This window comes from Melospiza melodia, chromosome 4 (genome assembly GCF_035770615.1).
Source record: "Melospiza melodia melodia isolate bMelMel2 chromosome 4, bMelMel2.pri, whole genome shotgun sequence".
NCBI classification, from domain to species: domain Eukaryota; kingdom Metazoa; phylum Chordata; class Aves; order Passeriformes; family Passerellidae; genus Melospiza; species Melospiza melodia.
In genome coordinates this window covers 91,343,094-91,366,751 of record NC_086197.1, presented here as the reverse complement: position 1 = coordinate 91,366,751, position 23,658 = coordinate 91,343,094, and the positions used below count along the sequence as shown (strand labels likewise).

The 23,658-nt window shown below is 44.3% G+C and overlaps 2 protein-coding genes across 3 annotated transcripts in view; one reads left to right on the top strand and one right to left on the bottom strand.

The window, feature by feature from the left end:
* The first annotated feature begins 249 nt into the window (after nt 1-249).
* On the top strand, nt 250-9,050 carry PSMC2 (proteasome 26S subunit, ATPase 2). The gene is made up of 12 exons (XM_063155550.1): nt 250-403; nt 2,620-2,657; nt 3,760-3,841; nt 4,718-4,817; nt 5,122-5,253; nt 5,889-5,961; nt 6,106-6,201; nt 6,460-6,624; nt 7,127-7,214; nt 7,839-8,041; nt 8,575-8,671; nt 8,780-9,050. Exons 1-12 carry the CDS (start codon nt 334-336, stop codon nt 8,935-8,937), a joined length of 1,302 nt encoding a protein of 433 aa, XP_063011620.1. The 5' UTR covers nt 250-333; the 3' UTR covers nt 8,938-9,050.
* A 1,924-nt stretch (nt 9,051-10,974) lies between these two features.
* SLC26A5 (solute carrier family 26 member 5) overlaps nt 10,975-23,658 on the bottom strand; it is a 34,310-nt gene continuing 21,626 nt past the window's right edge. For both annotated transcript variants that reach the window (XM_063155548.1, XM_063155549.1), the window contains exons 9-20: nt 23,258-23,340; nt 23,016-23,163; nt 21,266-21,379; nt 20,876-20,953; nt 19,345-19,440; nt 18,470-18,576; nt 17,238-17,307; nt 15,753-15,845; nt 14,727-14,837; nt 13,643-13,849; nt 13,327-13,381; nt 10,975-12,797 (exon numbers count right to left, since the gene is read on the bottom strand). In XM_063155548.1, the coding sequence (XP_063011618.1) occupies nt 12,655-12,797; nt 13,327-13,381; nt 13,643-13,849; nt 14,727-14,837; nt 15,753-15,845; nt 17,238-17,307; nt 18,470-18,576; nt 19,345-19,440; nt 20,876-20,953; nt 21,266-21,379; nt 23,016-23,163; nt 23,258-23,340 (1,305 nt within the window). In that variant the 3' untranslated portion in view covers nt 10,975-12,654. The remainder of the gene's footprint in view (nt 12,798-13,326; nt 13,382-13,642; nt 13,850-14,726; nt 14,838-15,752; nt 15,846-17,237; nt 17,308-18,469; nt 18,577-19,344; nt 19,441-20,875; nt 20,954-21,265; nt 21,380-23,015; nt 23,164-23,257; nt 23,341-23,658) is intronic.

The window sequence follows — 23,658 nt, the reverse complement described above, 5'->3', positions numbered from 1 at the left end:
CCTGCCGCGGCACCGGCGCGTGGGGCGCCCGCAGCGCTTCCGGGGCGGCGGCGGCGTGCGGCGCCATAAGCGGCCCGGCCGGCCCTGCCCCGGTCCCGCGGGCCCCGCCGCGTCCCCGCCGCCCCCGCAGCGCCCCCGCGGCCGGAGCGGCTCCCGCGGGGCGGTACCGGCGGCGCTGCCCCGGCCCGAAGGGTGAACCGGCGGCGCCGCGCGGAACTCCCGGCGGCGGCCGCGGTGCCGGGGGGAAGGAATTGCCAGCGCGCGGGCCGCGGTGCACCCTGGTTTGTGTTCCGGGCGGAAGCGGCGCGGTGCTGCGTAAGGCGGGCGGGCGCGATGCCGGATTACCTGGGAGCCGACCAGAGGAAAACCAAGGAGGAGGAGAAGGAGGACAAACCCATCCGCGGTGAGGGCCCACGGACGGCGAGGACGCTCTCCGAGCGGCGCCCGAGGCGGGAGTGGGGCGGCGCCGCCGGCGGCCATGTCGGTGTCCGGAGCGGCGGGGCTGGAGGAGCGGCGGGGGGAAAGGGACTAAAATTAATTAAAAATGTCTCCAATGTGCGCTTTGGCGCTCCGGGAGTGCTCCCCAGCCCGACCCGCAGCCCGGGCCCGGGCGGTGCCGCGGCTGGCGGGGAAGGAAGCGGGGCCGGCCGGGCCTCACGGGGAGCGGGCAGCGAGGGCTGAGCGGGGCCGGGGCTCACGGGGAGCGGGCTGTGAGGGGGGAGCGGGGCCGGGGCTCACGGGGACCGGGCTGTGAGGGCTGAGCGGGGCCGGGGCTCACGGGGACCGGGCTGTGAGGGCTGAGCGGGGCCGGGGCTCACGGGGAGCGGGCAGCGAGGGCTGAGCGGGGCCGGGGCTCACGGGGAGCGGGCTGTGAGGGGGGAGCGGGGCCGGGGCTCACGGGGAGCGGGCAGCGAGGGCTGAGCGGGGCCGGGGCTCACGGGGACCGGGCAGTGAGGGCTGAGCGGGGCCGGGGCTCACGGGGAGCGGGCTGTGAGGGCTCAGCGGGGCCCGCCCGGCTCTCGGGGCTGCCCCTGCCCCGCCCGGGGTGCGGAGCGAGCACCGCCTGGAGCTGCCCGGGGGAGGAATGGACCATCCGCCTTTTAAGTCTTGTTCTTTTACAAAAGCTTCCTAAAATGTCGAATTTCCTCATCGGGAGAGGGAAAATGCCTTTTGTGGTTTAGTACTTATTTCCAGACTTTAAATGTCCAGCAAAACGTGATACGGTAATGTTACACTTCCCTGGGGGAGGCTGTGGTGAGGTGAGGGCCGGTCTGTTCTGCCGTGCCCGCAGGGAGAGAAATCGAGGACATGGCCCAAAGGTGAGAAGGGGAGACTCATATGAGGGATTAGAAAAAAAATTTGGCAGTTCGGGTGGTCAGGCACCGTGACAGATTGCCCAGGGAGGTGGAGTCACCATCCCTGCGGGAGTTCCGCAACGTCTGGATCCGTCGCTGGGTGATGTGGTGTCGGGGTTACGGGGGCATGGCTGGCCTGATGGGTGGCCTTGATGATCATGAAAGTCTCTCCCAGCCTTGAAAATTCCGTGAAAGTTTCTTTCTCTTGCCGGGGGAGCGCCCCAGAGCTGCCCTGTGCTGCCGCTGTCGTTCCGAGTCCCGGCAAGCAGGAGAGGGAAGGGGGCCGAGGTTTCCCAGGTTTCCCAGGATACCGGCACCGTGTGAAAGTTGCCTGGTTGCCCCTCATGTTTTAACTGATTGTGGCTTTTTGTTTCGTGTTAGTAAATATTTAATAAAGCATCTGGAAGCACAAGCAGTGCAAAATGTAATTAGTGATGGCCTTTGAACTGTTCCCGTTCAAGAAAGATTTCTAAATTATAGCAACAGAGTGTTCAGCAGCTATGAAAAGCAATCAGTGGGGTGGTACAAATAGTCAGGAAAGAAGTGCAGATCAACATAGAAGGTCTTCAGAGTGCTGTATAACACGTGCTGCTCCCAGATCACCACAGAATAATGAGGTTGGAGGAGACCTCTGAGATCATGGAGTCCAACCTGTGCCCTAACACCTCAACTAGACCAGAGCACCAAGTGCCACATCCACCAATTCTGTGTGGTTTGGGCTGCATCTGTCTCAGAAAGAGCGGAATTAGACAAGAGAGGAATTAAACAGGGATGGGAAGGGTGTGAGGTGGCCGGTGATGTGAGTGCTGTGGCAGAGTGGCACTAGCAGAGCAGTATTTTTCTTAGTTAATGGAGAGGAGTCACTGGAGCCACCTCTGTGCAGAGACAGAGTGACAGTGGTGCCAGTTGTTCATTGATGCTTTCTTGAACATCTAGAAACACAAAGTTGAAAAGATGAAGTTGTGATATGTTCAGTTCCTCTTTTGAACAGTCAGGGGCTGGGAGGCTCTGAGAGAAGCAGAGTTGAGGTGGCCTGCTTGCTGTGACTCTGAGTGCTGCAGCTGTTTGGACTGATAGAGTAGCTGGAGACCCTGGTTCATTTCTCTTACATATCTGATGGGTTTTTTTTGTTCCACTTTGTTTCAGTGAAAAGTGGAAACTCAAAAGAATCTCTCCAAAATGTTTTGATCCTTTAGAGGCAGAATTAACACTGCTGGCTTTGTTTTTCAGAACTGGAAGCTAAATCTCTCTTGTCTTGTTTCAGCTCTTGATGAAGGAGATATTGCCTTGCTGAAAACATATGTAAGTAGCCCACAGCTGTGGGAGTGTGAAAGGCACAGAGCAGTTCTGGGGGGAATAAGTGCAGGAGGGGAGGGGTGGAGAGTAACTCTGCTTCTCCTGGTGCTTTGCTCTGCTCCCAAAATCTTCTCTCCCTTTTCACCTTCCAATGACATGCAGCCTGCAACACTGAAAACAATCCTGGGTGTGTTTCTCTAGTTCTGTTTTGTATCTCGTTGCTGATTGCCATAGGGCTCTAACAGCCAGGGCTTTACTAGAGCTTTTTCACTGGCCAGTTTTCTTGGTTTATACAAAAAATAATTTTAAAACTCCCTCCTGCCAAATTGACTTGCTTTTAGCCATCTTGTTAAAAGAACATAATGTTGGGAGGCACTTTTCACAGACAATAAGGCTGAAAATGCCAATCCACCCTTTCCACTGGCAAGTACACTTGGTCTGCAAAAGAACTCTTGAAAGATGAAACTTACAGCTTAGGTATGTTTGGCAGAAATCTGAATTTTGTTGACACCAAGACTCCTTTACAAAGCTCTGAAATGCAGCAGGTACCCACTGCAGCTTCTTATTTTGTTGCCAGTGATCTACCAAGGAGATATTGTACAGCAAATCCAGGTCTGAATCTGCCTGTGTTAGGCAGATCTGGACCAAAAAAAGCATTTTATCACAAGCAAGAATTCTGATTCGCCCCTTGATCCTTCTGCTGTCCTCTGTGGATGATGGAAAGGTTGGGTAAGGCAGTTCAAGCACTTGTACAGATGGTTTCAGAAAGTGTATTCTGAATTCTCTGTATATATCACTTTACTCAGTATGTTTTAAACTATAGGAAAAGCAATTTGAAAAAGTAAGGCTGAATGGGTTTAAAAGAAAAACAAATTATTAAAGTTTACAAACATGGAAAATTTCCACCTTCCCAGCTGGTCAGTTGTGTGTAGCTGCACTTCACTTTTGCAAACAGAAATATTGTTACTGCAGGTTAATTCTGTCATTTTTGGCTGCCATCAGTGCTTGGCTGTTACACCAAGACAGTCTGATGGGCAGCACCTCTTGTCACTTTTTCCTAAACATGAGATCATTTGGCTCAGGAAATCTCCCTGCTATTCCTTTCCAGGGCCAGAGCACGTACTCAAGGCAGATCAAGCAAGTAGAAGATGATATTCAACAACTGCTTAAGAAAATCAATGAGCTCACTGGTAGGTTTGTGTTGTAGAAAGCTTTCAGTAGAGGAGCCACAGGTACCAAAACAAGTGTTGTAAGAAGTTGATTTCCAACAATTTCTGCATTGATTTTTAGTTGTTATTTTTCTCCATAGAACACAGTTCTGTATTTGGTAACATGAGACTTTTGCTTGTTAGGTGATGTTTTTTTCAACTGGACAGGGCTAATCTGTACATCTGATTTTGTAATTTTGTACTTTAACACATTTTTAATCAAAACTCTGGTTTTTATGTGTAGTGGTGCCATGAAACAAATGCCCCTTTCTGACACCAGATAATGAAGTAGTGATAACAGTAACAATTCATTTGTTTCCTGATTTTTCTTTCACTGATGTATGTTTTTTGCTCTGTTGCTAATCCTGCAGTGGCTCTGAGTAGTGCCAGGAAGACAGAAATTTCTCTTGTAAAATAATGTTGATTCTTTTAAATCCATAATGGAGATGGTACTTGTTACATGCATGTTTTGGAAGATTTGTGGGGTTTTATCTGTGTGAATCCCTTAGTTTCTGATACTTTGCACTGGAGCTCAGTGAAAACACTCAAGAGTTTCAGTCCTTTAGTGAAATGTAGATATCCAGTATCAATGCTCTGTCCTGCTGTAATCATCCCCACACTGCAGAATTGGCTGGGAGGGTGGCCAGGCTGGGATTTGTGTGTTCAGCTGGCATGGTCACGTAGGCTCTTGCCTTAGGAAACTTGTTCTTTAGGAAATCCATCAAAGATATGTGTGTGTGTTGTTTTGGAGGTCTCTCAAAAAGCTTCCTGCAGGGTTATCTCTGAGTTTTGCTGTGGGAAGGATGGCTGACACCCCAGTGAGCTGTTTCCTCCTCAGCTTGTTTGTGCTGCACACAGGAATCAAGGAATCTGACACTGGCCTGGCTCCTCCTGCCCTTTGGGATCTGGCTGCAGATAAACAAACTCTGCAAAGTGAGCAACCATTGCAAGTTGCAAGGTGGGAGCACTCTTACCCTTCCAGTAGAGCTCCATAGTGTTAAAAATCTGATCTATAGCTTATGTATGGACTTCTTTTATAAAAAGAACTCCATGTTGTGCATATTGAAAGTGCTTTTCACCACTGTCATTATGTGTGATGTATTTCATACTTGTGCTTACTTCTGCAGTCGTTGAATGAGGCTGGAAAGGTGTAATGACAAGTACAGCAGAGATTCTGGTGTATTTGGAAAATGTGACTCTCTTGATGCTCATGCTTAGAAGCAGTTTGTGTGCCTGGAGGGTCAGTTGTGTTTGTGTGGTAGGTGCACAAAGATCATCAATGCAGACTCTGAGGATCCCAAGTACATCATCAATGTCAAGCAATTTGCCAAGTTCGTGGTGGATCTCAGTGACCAGGTGGCACCTACTGACATAGAAGAAGGCATGAGAGTTGGGTATGCAGATCTTTCTGTTCTTGTGAGTCTTCCTGCAGACTGAAGCTTGCTCTGAGTTATCTCATGTTGTAGTTTGACAGGTCAGCAAGCCTTCATTTCCAGTTTTTGCAGTGGTTGAAATTACACCACTGCTGTCTTTCTCTTGGATGTCAGTAACTCACCTGCATGCTCTGCTGGAATCTTGTTTTGATGTTATTTTGACAAAAATTGACCAAACCCGTGTGTCCTTGGACAGAAACCTTTCAGTTCAGGCCCCAGCAGTGCCAGCTTTCAGGGAGCCTGTGTAGGATCCTTCTTTGGCACTCTGAGGTTACACTTTAAGCAGCCAGAAAATGTTCACTGATGATGTAAAACCTGTTACTTTAGGAGTCAATATTTTGCCAGTTTGCTCTGTGGGATGTTTTGAAATTTAATTTTCAAAATACTTTGGAATTAATAGTTTTGGAAACCTTAAAATTCTCTACAGAAAGAATTCCAGTATCTGGCCTACCTGACTATTAACTTTCAGGGCTGGGCTGTCTTGATGCCAGAGAAAAGAACAGCTCAAGAACTCAGCCTCTCATTTACAGAGTTGTTTCTACAAAACACTTTACTTGACCAGTGTTACAATAATAGTCTTTGTGCTTCCTCACCAGGGTGGACAGAAACAAGTACCAAATCCACATCCCCTTGCCTCCAAAGATTGATCCCACAGTCACCATGATGCAAGTGAGAGTTGCCTTTACTTATTTTGACGTGGCTTTATCTTGTAATTGTGATTCCTTTTGCTGGATTTTGTTGTGGGCTGTTGAAAGCCTGTGGAGATTTGTTGCACCAGGCTGGTAACTGCTCACTCACCTCTTTGTTGTGCAGGTAGAAGAAAAACCTGATGTCACTTACAGTGATGTTGGTGGCTGTAAAGAGCAGATTGAAAAGCTGAGAGAGGTGGTGGAAACCCCTCTGCTTCACGTAAGTAACCTCCAGATTGAAGCCTCTATTATTTTGGAGGTATTCTGGCCATCTGTGAGCATCTGAAAAAGCAAGAAAAAACAATGTTACTGAGTGTAAACAGTCCAGTGGAAGGAAGTCAGGTTTTACCATGTTAAATCCAGCTCAGCCTCATTTACCTTGCTCTTCATTAATGATTTCCTTGATTTGCATATATGCTGTGATACACATAATGTTTAATTTGCACATCACCTTGCCTTCTGGCTCCCTTTGTTACAGCCTGAGAGATTTGTGAACCTGGGAATTGAGCCTCCCAAAGGAGTGCTTCTGTTTGGGCCACCTGGCACAGGCAAAACGCTCTGTGCCCGTGCTGTGGCTAACAGGACTGATGCCTGCTTCATCAGAGTCATTGGATCTGAGCTGGTGCAGAAATACGTGGGGGAGGTAAGAGCAAATACCTCAAGGAGTGCAGGGGTTTGCACATCTCCCTTGGGTACCAGACACCACACTGGGGGTGAGGGATGGATGTCCTTGGAAGCTGCAGGGGGCAGGAGCTGTCAGACAAATCACTGCAGGTCAGGCAGTGGTGACATGACCTCAGCTTTGCTGTCACTTAGGAGAGGGATTTTGCAGTACAGAGTTCAATCTGCAAAGTTCAGGAAGATTCTGGAATTAGGATTCTGCTCCCAACTCTGCCACTTGTTTTTCAATTGGCCCTGAGGTAAATTACTTAATCTGTACTTCTCAGTTTAAGAGCAGTAATTTTTTATCTCCTTTAAAAATTGCTTTAAGCTTTATACTTCTCCCAGTATATATGTAAACAAATAAAAAGAGTTTTCACATTGGAAACTTAGAAGTATTTGGAAGCATGAAAAGTTTGGTTTTGATAGTTTTCCTTTAATGTGCCTAAAATCTCTTAACAAGATCTTGATTATTTTGCTTTCAGGGAGCCCGAATGGTTCGTGAACTCTTTGAAATGGCCAGAACCAAGAAAGCTTGCCTTATATTCTTTGATGAGATTGATGCCATTGGAGGTATGTTTGTAGTAGCTACAGTTCTGATCTCCTGTGAGAGCTTCCAGGTTTTCTTTAGTTCTGTATCTGGATTGCTGCATTTCAAGAAAAGTGCTTGTAAATACTGAGTTAGCAAAACTACTCCCAGCATACCCTGTGTCCAGGAAGCTGTCAGGAAGTGGTTTATATAGCCCAGATGGAAAGCCATTTTTGCACATTTGGGACACTCAGATTATTTGAACTTTAGTGAAGAACCTCTGTATTTTGTTTGCAGAAAAGTATTGTTAACTTCAACCCCCTTCAGCTTCTGGAGTACACTCAACATCTTTGTTACTTCTTGAATATGATTATTTTTCTCAAAAGAAAAGTCCTTTGAAAGTAGAACAGTTCTTACATAGATAGGGGATAAGGATGATTTTGATTGAGGGAAGGGCAAAACAAACAAAACCACATGGGTAAATTCCAGCATCCTGGCCAGTTGTTATGTAGTGAGACAGAGCCCCTTTTGTACTCAGGACCTTTTTAACTCTGCACAATTACTTGCATGCACTTTAAAGCCTTTCCCCAGGTGTCCCACAGTGTTGCAGCCCCCGTGACACTCTGAGTCCACGGCCTGGAGCTCCTCTCCCCGTGTCTCCTGTGCAGGTGCTCGTTTCGATGACGGCGCCGGCGGGGACAACGAGGTGCAGCGCACCATGCTGGAGCTCATCAACCAGCTGGATGGCTTTGACCCCCGGGGCAACATCAAAGTGCTCATGGCCACAAACAGGCCTGACACTCTGGACCCAGCTCTGATGAGGCCTGGCAGGCTGGACAGGAAGATCGAGTTCAGCCTGCCTGATCTCGAGGTGAGAACTCTTTATTTCACCGCCAAGTGTGTTCTGATGGCAGAGTGTTTCTTAAGTTAGGGCATCATTGTCTGGAAGTTTATGAGAATCAGCAAATGCAGCACTCTTAAATTATGTGAAACTGCACGGAAATGTGGGGGATTAAAGATGTGCCAAAGGTTTTTCCACAATGCACAGATTCCATCCTGGCCAAGAAGCCATGGTAGGCAGCTGTAATCACTATGTTCCTGCCTCAACAGAGAAAAAATCCTTTAACCAGATCCAAAATTTACTTCAGAAGCTGGAATGTGGTTGGCTCTTCTGAGAGAGATTTCTTGAGGTACTTCTATAATGAAAGCCCTTTTTAGAGTTATTTTCTTACTTTAGTGTCATGAACACTTAGACATTCCAGTCCAGATTTGGGAAACCATAGTTGGGCAGCAAATACAAGATGTATTTTCCATTTGCCTCTGCTCTGGAGGCAGACAGCTGCAGGCTGGAGTCATCACCTCTTTCATGCCATGAACGCCTCTGTCCTCCTCCCTTTCCCTCAGGGCCGAACTCACATCTTCAAGATCCACGCTCGTTCCATGAGTGTGGAGAGGGACATCAGGTTTGAGCTGCTGGCTCGGCTGTGTCCTAACAGCACAGGTAAGCTGCACGTGTTTATTGCTGCACTTGGATGGCTGTGTGTGTGTCCCCAGGCAGTCAGTGCTGAGCTGTTATCCCTGTCTGTCTGTCTGTCTGTCTGTCTCCCAGGCGCCGAGATCCGCAGCGTGTGCACGGAGGCGGGGATGTTCGCGATCCGAGCGCGCCGCAAGATCGCCACCGAGAAGGATTTCCTGGAGGCGGTGAACAAAGTCATCAAATCCTACGCCAAGTTCAGCGCTACCCCCCGCTACATGACCTACAACTGACACCTGGGAAGGCTCTTCCTGTTCCCCCAAAACTTTCTGTGGAACAAACATCCAAGTGTAGTGATTTGTGTTTTGTTCTTGGAAGCTAGAAATAAATGGTGTTCCAAACAGTAGGGGTGTGTTCATTGTGAGTGTTCTGCTCCAGTGGACTCTTGCTGCTGTTGGGAAAAGATCTTACTGAGGTTACAGCAGCGTGGCTAATTTAAAATCAGATACCTGGGCAATGTCAGAATCTCAAGTTTAGATGTCTGGTCACCATTTACAGCCTGAAACTTGAATCTGAGCCATAGAGGTGCTGGAAGACCCCTGAGTGACTCCAGTGTTTCTGGGTGTGCTGAGAAGTGCTTGTGTGTCCCATGAAAACAGGAGCTGTCATGGGAAGGCACTTGTGATGGTCTGAGTCATTGCCCAGCTAAAGGAAAACGTGAAGGGCACATTCTATCCCTCCCTTGGTGAATGCTCTGGTACCATCACAGCTTGTTTTTTTCATCTTCAGTGGTTTTTCTATCCCTTTTGCTGAGATTCTTTGTTGTGTCTTACAAAATAGTAAATGGGTCAAGGAGGAGGAAGGTGTAATTTCTCAGTGCTGTGGGATGGAAAATTCCTTTTCCCTGCTCCTGCTGTGAAGTTTGACAGCAGTCTGGTAGTGAGCACTTTGATACATTGTGTGACTTGTCTGAGATGCTGCTGCACACAGGATGGCCGGGACAGGCTCCTGGTTCTCCAGAGCTGAGCAGTGGCTGGGAGTTGTTGGCCACACAGGCAGCCCTGAAAGGTTAATCCTCATCTGTCTGACAAGGTCCTGTAGAGCTGGGTGTGCTCAACAGAAAACAACAGCCTTCCATTTTCCTTTTCTTTCCAGTGTTGCATTAAAGTGGTTTCAGGGGAAGAGCTGGAAGAGTTTAAAGAAATACCTGAGGGGAAAAAATGCTTTTGGGAACTGCTTTGTCTTGGAAGTGGGAGAAGTTTTATTGTCAGTTGTATCAAAATGAGACCCATCAATTTATCAAGCTTAAATTATGAAGCCACTTCTATTTTTTTTTAATAGGAAATGTGTGCAATAGGGAGAGTATGCAGCCATGGACTGGGCTAGGGTTCTGGCTGGTGTCAGTATCTTTGATATGGAAACCTGGTCAATATCAATACTTGTGTGTCATTTCAGGAAGAACATTTTGGGGAGGGATGCAGGTTTATTGGTGGGACAGAATGTTTCTCTCATTTTCAGAAAGCAGCACTGACAGCATCTCTGTTTACCAGGAGCAGCACTTGAAATCAAGTGTAGCTTTTATTTGAGAAGGGTAAGTGAAGTATGGAGAAAGAGTTTGGATCTTACCAGGTATCCTCAATTATCATCAGTGCTCTTGCAAGAAAAGGAGGGGAAAGGAACATGACCCTGATTATTACCAAGTACCAGCCACATTTAGGCCATGCAGTGCCATCTGCTGTGGTGGGGCTTCAGCAGCAGGGGGGAGGCACTCCCCTGTCCCTGCAGACAGACTGGAGCCCTGTCACAAGGGGAAAGGACTGGGGTTGTTTATTCTGGCACTTTTGGATAGTGGTCAGTTAATGAGTGCAGGGAGGAGGAAATGGGTTCCCTTTTTAGGGGCTGGCTCAGGCTGCCAGGGGGATGCAGTGCTTCAGCTGGTGGCAGCCAAACACAGGAAGAGATGAGCAAAAGCTGCTGAAAATTTTGTTCTATGGATGAGTTGCCAGCATTCCTGGGGAGTTGATGCAGGAGCACTTGTTCTGCATGGTCTGGGATGTGGGACTTTCTTGGGCAAAGGTTTTCAGTCCAGCATTTCAGCAGCTCCCTGGGAAGTGCATCTGTTTCTGCCACAGTGGGAGATCCAGCTTTAGTTGTGTATCCCTGTGAGGCCTGAAATGGAGAGGGATTCGTGGGGGTTGGAGGAGTGAGGAGCAGGAAGCAGCAGAGCAGGGAACACTGCCTGGAGGTGGAAACCTCTCCTGGCATCACACTTGTACCTGGGGCTCTCAGCCTGTCCCTCAGACCGAGTCTCACCAAGACAAAGTGGAAAATTTTGACAAGTGACAACACTTTATTTTGGAACTTGACAGGATTTCTATGTGAACTGAGGAGACTAGAGAGTTAAAAACTGAAGCTGCAACAAGCTGAAAGTAGAAAAATATACTGTATGTAGATACAAAGGCTTGTTGAACTAGTTAACATTATAAAATGTACCAAAAGTTGTTTAAATAAGCACACACACTGTCTTCACATGCATGCACTTCATCCTTGGAATTCCAGCTAAGCAGCAATTTCTGATGCAGAAAGCTTCCCATCCTTATGGGCAGGGGAGTCTGAGGAAACAAAGTATCTTCCCAACTCCCCTGGTCCCTGGAAACAGTTTACCTGAAGCAAGCCCTAAATGTTTACCTGAAGTAAGCCCTAAGTGTAAGAGCCTGAAATAAAACAAGATTATTACATTCTGTGACCAGAGGTGAGGAAGGTGTCTGAATTCCTTATGCACTGGACCTGTGATTTGAGGGTGCTGAGTGAAATGTCACTGATGCCTCACTTGCCCTGTGCTGTCAAAATAACCTACAGAGAAACACTTTTAGGTTCCTGCCTCTGCTGAGCTTCACAGTGACTGCTGTGAGAGAAACAGGAACACTGAAGATTTTTTTTGCATGATTTCCATGGTTTCCACCTCACACCTGAAGTGAGACAGTACTGCAGTGGCCAGGCTGACAATAGAAAAAGAAATCCCATGCTACTGTTTCTTTTAAAAACCCAAACATGTACCATTTTTGAGTTATATTGAACTCTATTTCTCAAAGCACTTAAAAGCTGTGGCAGAAGCAGCACTACTGGAAGGAAGATAGGCAACAGAAAAATACCTTTTTTTTTTTTTAACCATTGAGACCTTGCCTAAATTTTTATTCCATCTTAAGAGACTGCATATAGGGCATCAGTTCTTAACTTAAATAGGCTTCATTCCTGTCTTAAACCAATTTTGTCTTTAAACTCTGAAGATAAATTAAGTTTAGATTAAAATCAGCTGTGTTTTCTAGAAAGCCTAACCAAGTTTTGGCAGTGCAAGTACTGTACTGATAATGGAATAATTAAACAATGAGTTTCTGACTTCAAGTTCACTTACAGCAGAAATGAAGAATTTGGGTATAGCTGAGACAGGTTAGGTATTTTAAAAAAAAAAACAAAACTCTACCATCCAGGTTTAAAAACAGCAGCAGCTAAATGCCACCAGTGTGAATTCATTAATCCAGCTGGCAAAGTATTATAAATTGTACCAATCTGTTGTATGCAGATGTTGACATCAGGCTTTAAAAGTCATCAAATAAAGTTATTTAAAGACACTGGTACAGTGTATTGCACTTGCAGAACAGTTACCTCCTGCAAGATCCCACGTGTAGTGAGTTAAAGTGCCCGTTTTCTCAACAGGAATAGGAATGTCACCTCGTCCACCAGATTCTGACTGCAGCAAAATACACTGAATTTTCTTTTCTTGCATAATTTTGTGCTTGTTTATTATTGGAAGGCTATACCCTGATCAAAGGAAAAAATTCAAGAGCATGAAGGCTTCCGTTTCCTTTTCTACTTTCCCTACAAAAAACAAACACCACCCCATACCCATAGGTGGAAACAGCCTCAGGCTCTCTTCAAACTGTGCAAATTAAATATTCAGAAAGAATCTCCATCAGCATAGACCTGGCTCCCATTCTGCTCAGTGCCACTCTTCAAAGGCCAGAGCCAGCCTGTGCAGCAGACCCATCTTTCATTTGGCAGGCAAGGACAGCATCGTGAACACTGTGAAACAGCAACTCTCTTGTTACACTTTTATCAAAAAAATTCAGTCTTGTCAGCTCATTCATAACAGGGCCTACAAAACAAAACCCAAACATGGCATCAGCACATACACTTAAATACAAGGATGGAAGACAATGGCATAGCAGGAAGATGAGAACTTGTTCTATTTTTGTTACTAAAAAATTGAAATAGTCAAGTGCATCACATGCTACTTTTACTCCAAGCAGTCTGTGCCTATGCAGACATAGGCAGAGGCCTATTCTTGGCAGAAGATGTTACAATCCCAAATATTGGATATTGGAACATTTCAGGTTTTTCTCCTCATTCCATTACCACTACAATTTCAAGATACTAAGTTAAGTGTGGCATTCACAACTTGCCAGCTGGAAGAAATGGGAGCAGGATCCCCTCCTCACAAAGCTCATTGCATCAGTGCTCTACTTTCACTGAAGTTAAGGCTCTTGCTTTTCCTCAAATCCAATTTTATGTGAAGTGCTGATACTACTGAGGCACTACTGGCAGCAGGAAATTGGGGAGCAGAGGGAAGGAGTTAAAACACAATCTCTCCCATAAAGCTCACAAAAACAAAAATCTCTACTCACCACTACAGCCGGCAATGCAGACATATATATCAACTTTGTTGTGTTCTTTTATAATCTACAACAGAGTAAAGCTGAAGTTAAATGCAGATAATACATCATCATACACATCAAACACAGTTCTGGAAGCCAAATACCGTGAAAGCTGCAGAGAACACATTCCCCAGTATTCAGCTAAAACTTACAAAATTAAACCAGTGACTAGGTGAGATACTGGATTGTATTTAAACAGGCAGTTATGTCTCATGCTGACAGGCTCCTTATTTGGTATCTGAGAAGTTTTCTGTGAGTTTTTCTGGGAGAAAAAACCCCTACTTACTGATTTTAGTGCTTTTGCTCCAACTGAATCCACAAAGTTCACCGGGGTGAAATCCAGGATTAAAGAGTGAATATCTGATTTGGGCTCCACAAAATGCTCATGCTCCTCAGGAGACATGTCATGTACACTAGAATCTGCAAATTTTCCATTCACAGGTAAGTCATCACTGGCTATCTCATGTTTTACACCTGCTTCTACGTCGTTCGTCTGGGAGAGAAGATGAACAAAGCTTAAAGGCAATCAATGCTTCTTCAGTGTAAATCCCTTTGCTCCCCTCACTGGTGGTCTTTAAGCCTTTAAAAGTTGAGAAGCTGCTGGTCATTACAGAAACTGGCTTGACAGGCACACACACTTCCATGTCTTGTGTATATCAAGGTTTGTTCTCTCATGCTCAGCCTTTTAACAGTCACACACAAGCAGCTCAAAGCTGTTATCTCAGGACTGAATTACCCTTTTCCTTCAAACACTGACACCTGTTCAACTTTACTGTCACATTTGTACTCCATTTCCTTGCCTTATCCCATCAAGACCTATATATTAAAAATAAAGAACAGCAATTGGGCTCTGAAGTTAGGCCTTTTTTAGGTTTCCTATGGTAAAATCACACACTCTCTCCCACCATGGTGGTGAATTTATATATGCATAAAAGTACAAGCATGTCCCAAATAACCCTTCTCAGCGTATCTGGGCCACGCCAGGATTAGCAGAGGGGATGGCACCTTCTTGTTACAGGGGCTGCTAATTAGAATTAATTTTATTCTATATTATTCCTACATTATTATTCCAAGTGTGTGTGGAGGGGCAGAGTCCCTTTGATTTCTGCCAACACCACTGTTGGTGAGACAGCATGACTGTGGAGAGTTTCTGTGCTGCTCTGTGCTACCTGAATGCAATCAAGGTCCAACATAATTATCCAATACAGCAGTGAGCCTCTGATCCTTACACTGTTCCTTCAGCCACCTGTCCCCAGTGCACAGCACCTCCTCCCTAAGCAGCACACCTTGTACGAAACACAAGAGTGGTAACACCTGAGAGCAGCCTGCAAGCTGATAAAGCAGAGGTAAATATTTACACAAGAGCTCACCAGCTTCAGCACAGCTTTCTTTCTCTGTTCATTTGCTGCCTTTATCTCCTTGGCATGGCGCTTCTGGGCTTTTCTCCTTGCTTTTAATAAGGCAGCAGGGTCCACTCCAGTCTGTCAGGAGAAGAAAGTATGATCAGAGGAGACTCAGCTTCTTAGGATGGCACTGGAGTATCAATTTGCACCAAATTAATCACTGCCATAAATTTAAACAAGAAGCCTGCATTTTCCAGCTTCCCTTGGTGGGGGTGAGAACAGTGTAAAGAAGGAATCATCTTGGCAAGCACTGTGTTAACAAGATGAGGGAAAGATGCATCTCATTCTTTTCTTGAAATCAGAGAGTGTCGTGTTTCCACCAAATGCTGATTGGAGTGCAGAGAGCAAAGGGGAGAGAGTGCACTTGGGCAATAATCACCAATATCTCTTGCTTTGTGAGGGCAAGTACCACCCACCTGGTTTGTATAAGACTCGCCATGGCAGCTACAGAAAAATGTTTCAGAAGTTAGTACAGGCACAGTTGTCACCGGGTCAGGGGCTCTGCTGTTGCCACTGCCACCCAGTGACAGCAGGGGTGACACAGGCAGTGAGGCACACCCTGCCTGCAGCTCATCTGCTGCCCATGGGAGGCACTAAATGCCCACAGGATTCCACATCTTACACTCCAGTAAAGTTAGTTACCCAACAAGGAAACTTTTATTCCCATTTTGTTTTCAGCTCAGCAACTATTTTCCTGTTGAAAAAAAAGGTCTGACCAGTTTGTGTTTGACCAGTTCTGCACCCACCACTTTCCACTCACGAGCAGTCAGTATGAGGCCACACTTTGTTTATTCCCTCCCACTATGTTGTTGCTTCCTAAGATAATTTGTAGCTGGCTGGAGGATAACCTTCTCATATTGTACAGATCACCAGGGGCTGCAGGCTGAGAAACACTGTGCTAAGGGCTACACTAAAGGAGCTCAAAGGCAAGCAAGTTTCAGAAGCCAGTTTGAATTATTAGGACACAGACATTAAAGAATTTACTTTACTCACCTTTTTTATCAGTGCCCTTGCATATGACTCACTATTAGCAAAATAAAGAGATGTATTAGCTTGAAATATTTTGATGCCAGGATATTCTTTAACCTAAGGAAAATATTGGATGTGAACAGTTAAACAGAGTAAAGGCCCCTGTGTAATCACAAGACACATGGACATGCAGCAGTGCACCAGCCAACCCTGGATGGCTCTCAGCATGTGCCAGATAAAGAAGGTTGGCACTGTTGTGAGCAAAGGCAACCAGGAGATCAGAACCTCCCCCTCTCCCAGTGTACTACTGCACACTATCAATGCCTGGTAACATTTCTCCTTCTATATTACACCAAAATGTACAGCCATAAAAATTAAATATTTGCAGCTCTTTCATGTTGCTATTTGCAGCTGATATTACCATGAGGAAATCATGCACTCCTAGAATTGCTTCCTTTCACCCTCCCTTTCAACAAGCATAATAACTCATTTCCCTCTTTCTCTCTTTTCCTTTCTTGACTCCCCAGGTACCAAAAAAATGAACCTTTCAAATCTGTGGTTTTATCCAGACCTTCAGACAGGTCTTGATATTCACTTCTCTCCCCTCCTTTAAATGCAGTCATCTCTAACAAAACAGGCTGAACTGTGACATTTTGCATGCAAATGACCTGGCCAGCAGCACAGACCCAGCCTGCCATATGCTGCCAGCCCCACCTTCACCAGGAGGAAATGCTGACTGCATTCAGTGTAACACAAAGGGAGTCTGCTCTCCTTTGCATGCAGATCTAAATGTGAGCACTCATGCTCCTGCTTTGCATCATATTTAAAGCAGAACTGCATGATCTTTTCCCACAGGTTTTTACAGACTGGTTCCTCACTAAAGGGCGATGTAACTTTCATAGCAGCATCTCTGAGAACAGAGCAGGGAGTGCAGGAAATTGTAGCTGTTGTTTGGGAATAAATACAGCATGTTTATATCCACTGCACTGAAAAATGTAATGCTTTCATCAACCTTTGGTTGAACAAAATAGCATTTATGAGAAGCTAAGTGCATGATGAGCAATTGTGCCATGAATCACATATATTTAATGAGCAGGGGATGGGTGGGATGCTGTTTTGAACAGTTTGTGCAATTCTGAAGAACACACAAGTTTGCATCCTGGGTTCCATGGATTCCATGCACTACTGCCACACAAATAAAGAAGGTGGCCTGGTATGCACTTGTTTACATAGCAGGTTTAGCAGTGGTATTCCTAAACACTGGGACAATGGAACTAGTGTAAAAGTACTTTTGGTCACTGCCTGGGGAAATGTATGTGCAGTACAAAGAGCTTGCATTTTGAACAAAGCAACTTTTACTACTAAACCCAAATTTATTTCCTTTCAACACAGGTGAACGCTCAGCAGGCAGCACTGCATGTGCAGTGTGGTAGGACAAAGCAGCAAATTGCCACAGCTGTCTCTGCTCCACTGAATGAAACTCCTCAATGCAGAAGAACATGTTCCTACCTCTTCATACTCTTCCACATCACAGTAGATGTCAGTGTTAGGAATCTGACCAAGGATTCTGTATTTAGGTCTAGAGAGAAAGGAAACAAGTATTTCTGTATTATCACTTACAAAGCGGAAAAGTGAGTGTTTAACAAAGACTGAAACTTATTTTAAATGGTCATTCTGCAGGGCCCGTCTGGTACAGGATTATCTAAACATGGTTAAATGCAGTGAGCAGTTTATGGCAGAATACATTTAAAAGAAAGTTGGTTCTGTCAGTGCAAAATCAATTTATAAGCTTAGTGCTGAAATGTTGTCATTTTCTGAAAAGCATGAGTCAGAACATGCAAAAGGACAGAGCAAATTCTCTGTCACCCCAGGACAACTCTATGCAACTCTATTGACTGTCCTGCAAATATGCAAGCTCACACTGACAGAAAACATGCTGCAATTTCAAAGAGCTACTCTGCTCCCAGGACAATGTCTAAGCAGATGAATATTCCCAACTCACAAGAACTGTGACAGCAAAGTACATGACTGTTCTGTTTGCAAGAATAAAACTGTGTAGAGATAGCAGAAAAATACTCTTATTTATGCAGAGTGGAAATTTCACAATTTGTTTTCACTCCAATGGAGACAGAACCAAGACTTTTACACAGTTTCCACCTGTCCCAGACCCTGAGCCCAGAAACCTCACATGCCAGTCCTATCCACACATGCAAGAAATCACTTCACTGTAGACCTGGAAAGCTTCACAATAAGAGCCTTGTCACTTTGAATGGGGAGAAGTGACTTGAACACTAGAACAGCCACTGTATTTTACAAATTACAACTTTCCTTTAAAATACCTAAGCATTCATCCCATGATAACCTGACACAACCTCAGCTTGTCTGTGACAATTAGTGCACACAAAACATGATCATACTGAAACTGGCAGAAAGAAGATTTAAAGTTCTAAACTCTACGCATTAAAAGAAATAAACAAGAAGATTAACCACTATGTGAAATGAAAAATCTTCTGTTTATTACTGAGAGTACAAGTTCATGCTCTCTAAAAATTTTGTTCTCAGAAAAAGAAAATGTGAACCCTGGATCAGAGCCAAAGGGCATGACCTATACTAGGAAGGAAATTCCATTCAGCATGCAGTTGAAGAGGGTGGGATGGACTTCTGTTTATTTGCACCCCTTAAGCAAACAAAACCACATAGAAGATCAGCAAACATTAATTTTGATAAAGAAGAAATCTGACCTTTGTGTTCTGTAAATAACGGTGATCATTGCAAATGTAACTGCACTAAGCAAACCATAGTCTAGTCCCAGCAAAAGAGAAGCCACAAAAGCTGCCACCCAGATGGCCTAAAACAAAACAAAGGTGTGAATTATTATGCATCCTCTTTCCTGTTAACAACAAAAACAACAGCAGAACCCAACCACAAAACCTATGTATCACTTCTGACCAGGAACAGGCTCTAATGCAACCCATCATGATGCCAGATGGGAACTGCCTCAACCTTTCAGAAGGGCATAAAAGCTCAAGGCACTCTAACATATGACAAACTGTCACATATTAATTAATGCCTTAAGTCCTGTTCTCCAAGGATTCTTGTTCTACCATCATCAGACTCCAAAAATCTTAAGATAAAAAAAAATATTCAAGGCTTGCAAGTAGCTCTAACTCAGCTCCACCAGCCAGTTCATCCAGGACAGAAATGCCACCAAAATGTTCCCTCCAATGCACTCTTAGCTCTGGTCCACTCCAGCCAGGTTTTTGGTTTGTCTTAAAATATGGCAAATACCTTCACATGGTTTTCTTTGTTATTCTGTTTTCAAATTCTTCTCAGACATCCCCACAGCCTTTAGGGCAGTTTCTATAGCAAAACTGCCAGAGCTTTTGCTTTTCCCACAACCAAACTACTTCTGACTGAGTTATAAGATTGTTGAGCAACAACAAAAATATTCTTGTCTCCAACAGATCACTCTCCCAGGGTACTTACAGCTCCCTGACTTATGTCCACCTGCAATACAACACTAATTTGTAATTCCTTGGTAAGTTTCTACACCATTTTGGGGATAGCAACAAATTTAGTACAGTAAAATATAAGCACTGAGCTGTGCAATACTCACCAGCTCGATCTTACTAGTTCTCCAGAAGTGCATGACATCTGCAAACTGTTTAAACATTCCCTTCAGGTTCACCATGACAATTGCAGCTAGCACTGTCTAAGAACATTATAAAAATGCAATTTTCAGAAGCAAAATAAACCCAATGTCAAATAAGAACTACAAAGGATCACAAATAACTACTTCTGTGCTTTATAACTGATATAAGTCCACTGAATAGATGTTCTATTCAAAACCCCACAACTTTTCAGGTAGTTCAGTGGACATGTGCTTTTACTGCAGCTGCAGAATGGGCAAACCAGTTCAGTTCAGTTTGATTTACTCTTTCCTAGCAAGAGAAATCACATGCTCCTACACTTCATGCTGCTACACTTACAGTGCCTGAAGCAGTAGACTATAATCTCAAATTCATGTTTCTCTACAACATACTGAAACAATTCCTGCAATAGTCATATGGTTGTAACCCAAGGTCCAACTCCTATAACAAGAAACAGGAACTGTGTATCATCCTTTGCATATCACCAGAAACAGATTTTTTTTTAAAGTTAGAAATATACTTTTTCACATAAATATATTTTTATACAAATAAGTATAAACAGCAGCAAACACAACTCATTATGCTGAGCCATTATCCAGCCCCAGCCTTCTACTGGCCAAGCTGTGACTTTCTTTTAACTTTTTAACTTCAACCCAGAATTCCTGTGCTGCAATCCAATGTGGCCAGCAGGACCAGGGCAGGGATTGTCTCCCTGTGCTCGGCACTGGTGAAGCCACATCACAAATCATCTGTTCAGTTTTGGGCCCCTCAGTACAAGAGGGACATTGAGGGGCTGGAGAGAGTCCAGAGAAGGGAACAGAGCTGGGGAAGGGTCTGGAGCACAAGTCTGATGGGGAGCAGCTGAGGGTGTTCAGCCTGGAGAAAAGGGGGCTCAGAGGAGAGCTTATCACCCTCCGTGTCTGAGAGGAGGTTGTGGCCAGGTGAGGAATGGACTCTTCTTGCAAAATAAAATGTGACAGAATGACAGGAAATCCCTCAAGTTGTGCCAGGGGAAGTTTAGATTGGATATGAAGAAAAGTTTCTTCATGGAAGTGTTTGTCAAGAACTGGAACAGGCTACCCAGGAGGTGGTTGAGTCACCATCCCTGGAGACATTTAAAGCAAGTAGATGTGGCACTTAGGGGCATGATTCAGTGGTGGGCTTGGCAGTGCTGAGCTAACAGCTGAACTCAATGATCTTAAAGGCCTTTTCCAACCTAAACAGTTCTAAAGGGGAATTGCTTAAAGGTATTCTTATGTTCTAAAGACAGAGTCCAGGATATCCAATACAAAAAACAACAACAAAAATCATGCTGAGTTGTTCAAAACACTATTTATTTCTAGGCTAATTTACAGCAGAAATGCATACAAAATTTAAAGCTTTCTGGATCAAAGCCTAACTGTTGTTTACTAACTCTCCCACAATTTCAAGTTTTAGCAATACTCATAGGCCTCTGTTCACAGTCAATGTAATCCCTAATATGCAAAAGTCCCTTACCTGTGGAAGTGGTTCAAAAAGGTATCCAATAGCCACAATCACCAACAGAACCATAACTGCAGAGAGTGCACCTGCAATCTGAACAAAAAAAAAAAGCCAGACATTATTCAGAAGTGTTCCCAAGGGGAAATATTACTGATTAGCTAGCCCCTTGTGCTTTCAACAAGGCTGGTTGTACAAATGACTTTTGATTCCTTCCATTTAGTTCACCCATTTTGCCCATCCTGCCACTTTCTATCCCGGCCCAGTCTGGATTTGAAACATGGGAAACTCCAGTTAAATCTTCTGGCTGAGGCAGAGAAATATAGCCATCTAGATAAGCTTCAGACTTTAGTTTTGGAGCTCCAAGGAGTCAACTTCATTTGGCCCACGATTGGGTATTCTACATACCTGAGTTTTTCCACCAGTGCTTTCCTGGACAAGACTCCGAGACATTGAGCACGTGATTGCAATGGATTGGAAAAATGACCCCACAGAGTTGCATATTCCCAAGGCAATAAGTTCCTGTGTTGAACAACAGAGCAAAGAAAGCCAAATACACACTTACACTTAGTAGTGGTACCAAGCTGGAACTATCCACAGACATTAACAACCACATCTTATTTACATGGCTTTCTAGCAACCTCATTGTAGAGCATAAGCAACCTAATTGTAGCTTATACTTGTAGTTCTCACACAAGCACAAGCTGATGCATGTAGTCATCTGTTAAGAAAAGCCTCTGATGAAATGCTGGAGACATTTCCTATCCCAAAATGTTACAAGAATTAATCAGACTGAAAATAAAACCGAATAATTAATCAGACTGAAAATAAAACCAGCACTGCTTGTTTTAAGGATTTCTTCATCTTGGGGATAATTTGAATTTTAACCCTGAATATACATGAAAAATGTTTTCTCATGCAAACACCTTTCTTTGCTTCCCACTCTGTGTGTTTAAAACCATGAGCAGCCCTGCATGTGCTTCCAGGAGTGGTAATCCATTGCTGTACATGGAAAAACCAGTGAGTGTCTGCTGCTTCCTCAGGAAGATCCCACATGAGAACTGCTCCCATGGGTGAGGTCAGGAGCTCCATTTACCTCAGTACTGCATTTCTGATGCCTAAGAAATTATTTGCTTCTAATGAAGCCTCCCCAGACTACTCTGCATCTTGTTATTTATTTGTAACTGAGTGATTTGAGTCACACATTTCCAACAGCCCTCAATGAGATTTTTCTCTTTGCATTTGTACAATCCTTTTTGGATTCATTTAAACACTTGGCATGCACTGCTACTGTGACAAGGAGTGCTACAGTTTAACACCCAGGTGAAGTACAATCTGGCACCTCCTGAGGAAAAGATTTAGATGCTTAACTCAGGGCAGCAATGATTATGTTTAAGATAAATAGAGCCAATTACATTAATGCAGCTACAGATTTGTCCTCTTCTCTCTGTGGGTAACAGAGCACAATGACATGAAGGATGAGATTCCCTTGTGGTGTCAAGGGAAGCTCTGTCTCCCTTGACACCACAATGATATAAACCAATAATCCAATTGAAGTATTGATTCTAAACTGCACAGGAAGGCCAGAGTAGGTGAGGAGGACACCTATTTTATTTTTAGGGAGTCCTAAACACAGTCCTCATCACTCAAATCATACTCAGAATGCCAAGTACAGACAGGGCCAATTGCTGCCCCAGAAAACATTGCCCATTTGCAATGGCTGAGAATAAAAAGAAAATATAAAACATAATTGGAATTTTTGAACTCTAGAACAAGAGTTCTTTGACACATAAGATACTGTATTTATCATATGGGACCTCTGTGCTTTGTTCTATTACAGAAAGCAGAGAAAATGCAGCTGCTCATCAGGACAGTATGGCCAAGTTATGCCTGTCCCAAAAATTAATAGCCATGCATATGTCCAAGTATAGCAGAAGCAGGTTTCCCAAAATGAAGCTAAAAGTGAAACTGGTTTTTTAAACACAGCCAGAAGAAGAACTTACATTAATTCCTGGCCTTTAAATGTGTAGGCTGTCAAAAATTCGGCTCGATTCCACTATTGAAGAAATCCTCATTTTTGCCAATATCACACCCTACTTTAATGATATAACAAAGGTGCTACTGAGAATTTTCAACAAATCAACTCTGCTAATTTTACCTGATTCCCATCGATGGTGTAACCATGTTTAAGGGCAAAGATCTTGGCCATTGATACAGCCATTGAAAATCCAACTATTGCAATTGCCACTGCATCCACAAATATTGCTGGGATTAGCCCAATGTCAGGAATGGTTGGTGCACGTAACCTTGGAGATGAAATTAAGATTTATAAATTAATATGGTAAGAACTATAAGCAATACAGAAAAGACACGGTCTTAATAAGAATGTATCATCCCTACCCTTGAGGAATATTCCCAACAACATCCACTTTGTATGACTCATGCAGATGCATTCCAGCTGAAACTCCTGTGCCAATAATGACCTAAAAATCCACAAACACATTTGTAAACATTATCTAAAAAGAGATAAAGCCACTTGAAGAGATATAAAGGTTGGCTGACTACGATTAATAAACACAAGGGGTTACATTTACTGTCAGTCAGTTTTCTATGAGTTAGGGGCTAAAAAACAGACAAAAAGGAGGAAGTATCATGATTTTCCCTTCATCATGTCCAACTCACCCTGATTTTATAGTTTTTTGTAAAAAGTTAAATGGAACATGCTATGGTATGATATGAATCACTCAAATTCCCTTTGCCTAAGCCAAGCTCAGGCAAATGAGTGTATTGGAAAAATCAAA

Coding starts and splice junctions, on each gene's coding strand:
- PSMC2 (XM_063155550.1), top strand. CDS start 334: ATGCCGGATTACCTGGGAGCCGACCAGAGGAAAACCAAGGAGGAGGAG. Junction 4,818..5,121: donor CAACCATTGCAAGTTGCAAG/GTGGGAGCACTC, acceptor TTTGTGTGGTAG/GTGCACAAAGATCATCAATG. Junction 8,672..8,779: donor GCTGTGTCCTAACAGCACAG/GTAAGCTGCACG, acceptor TCTGTCTCCCAG/GCGCCGAGATCCGCAGCGTG.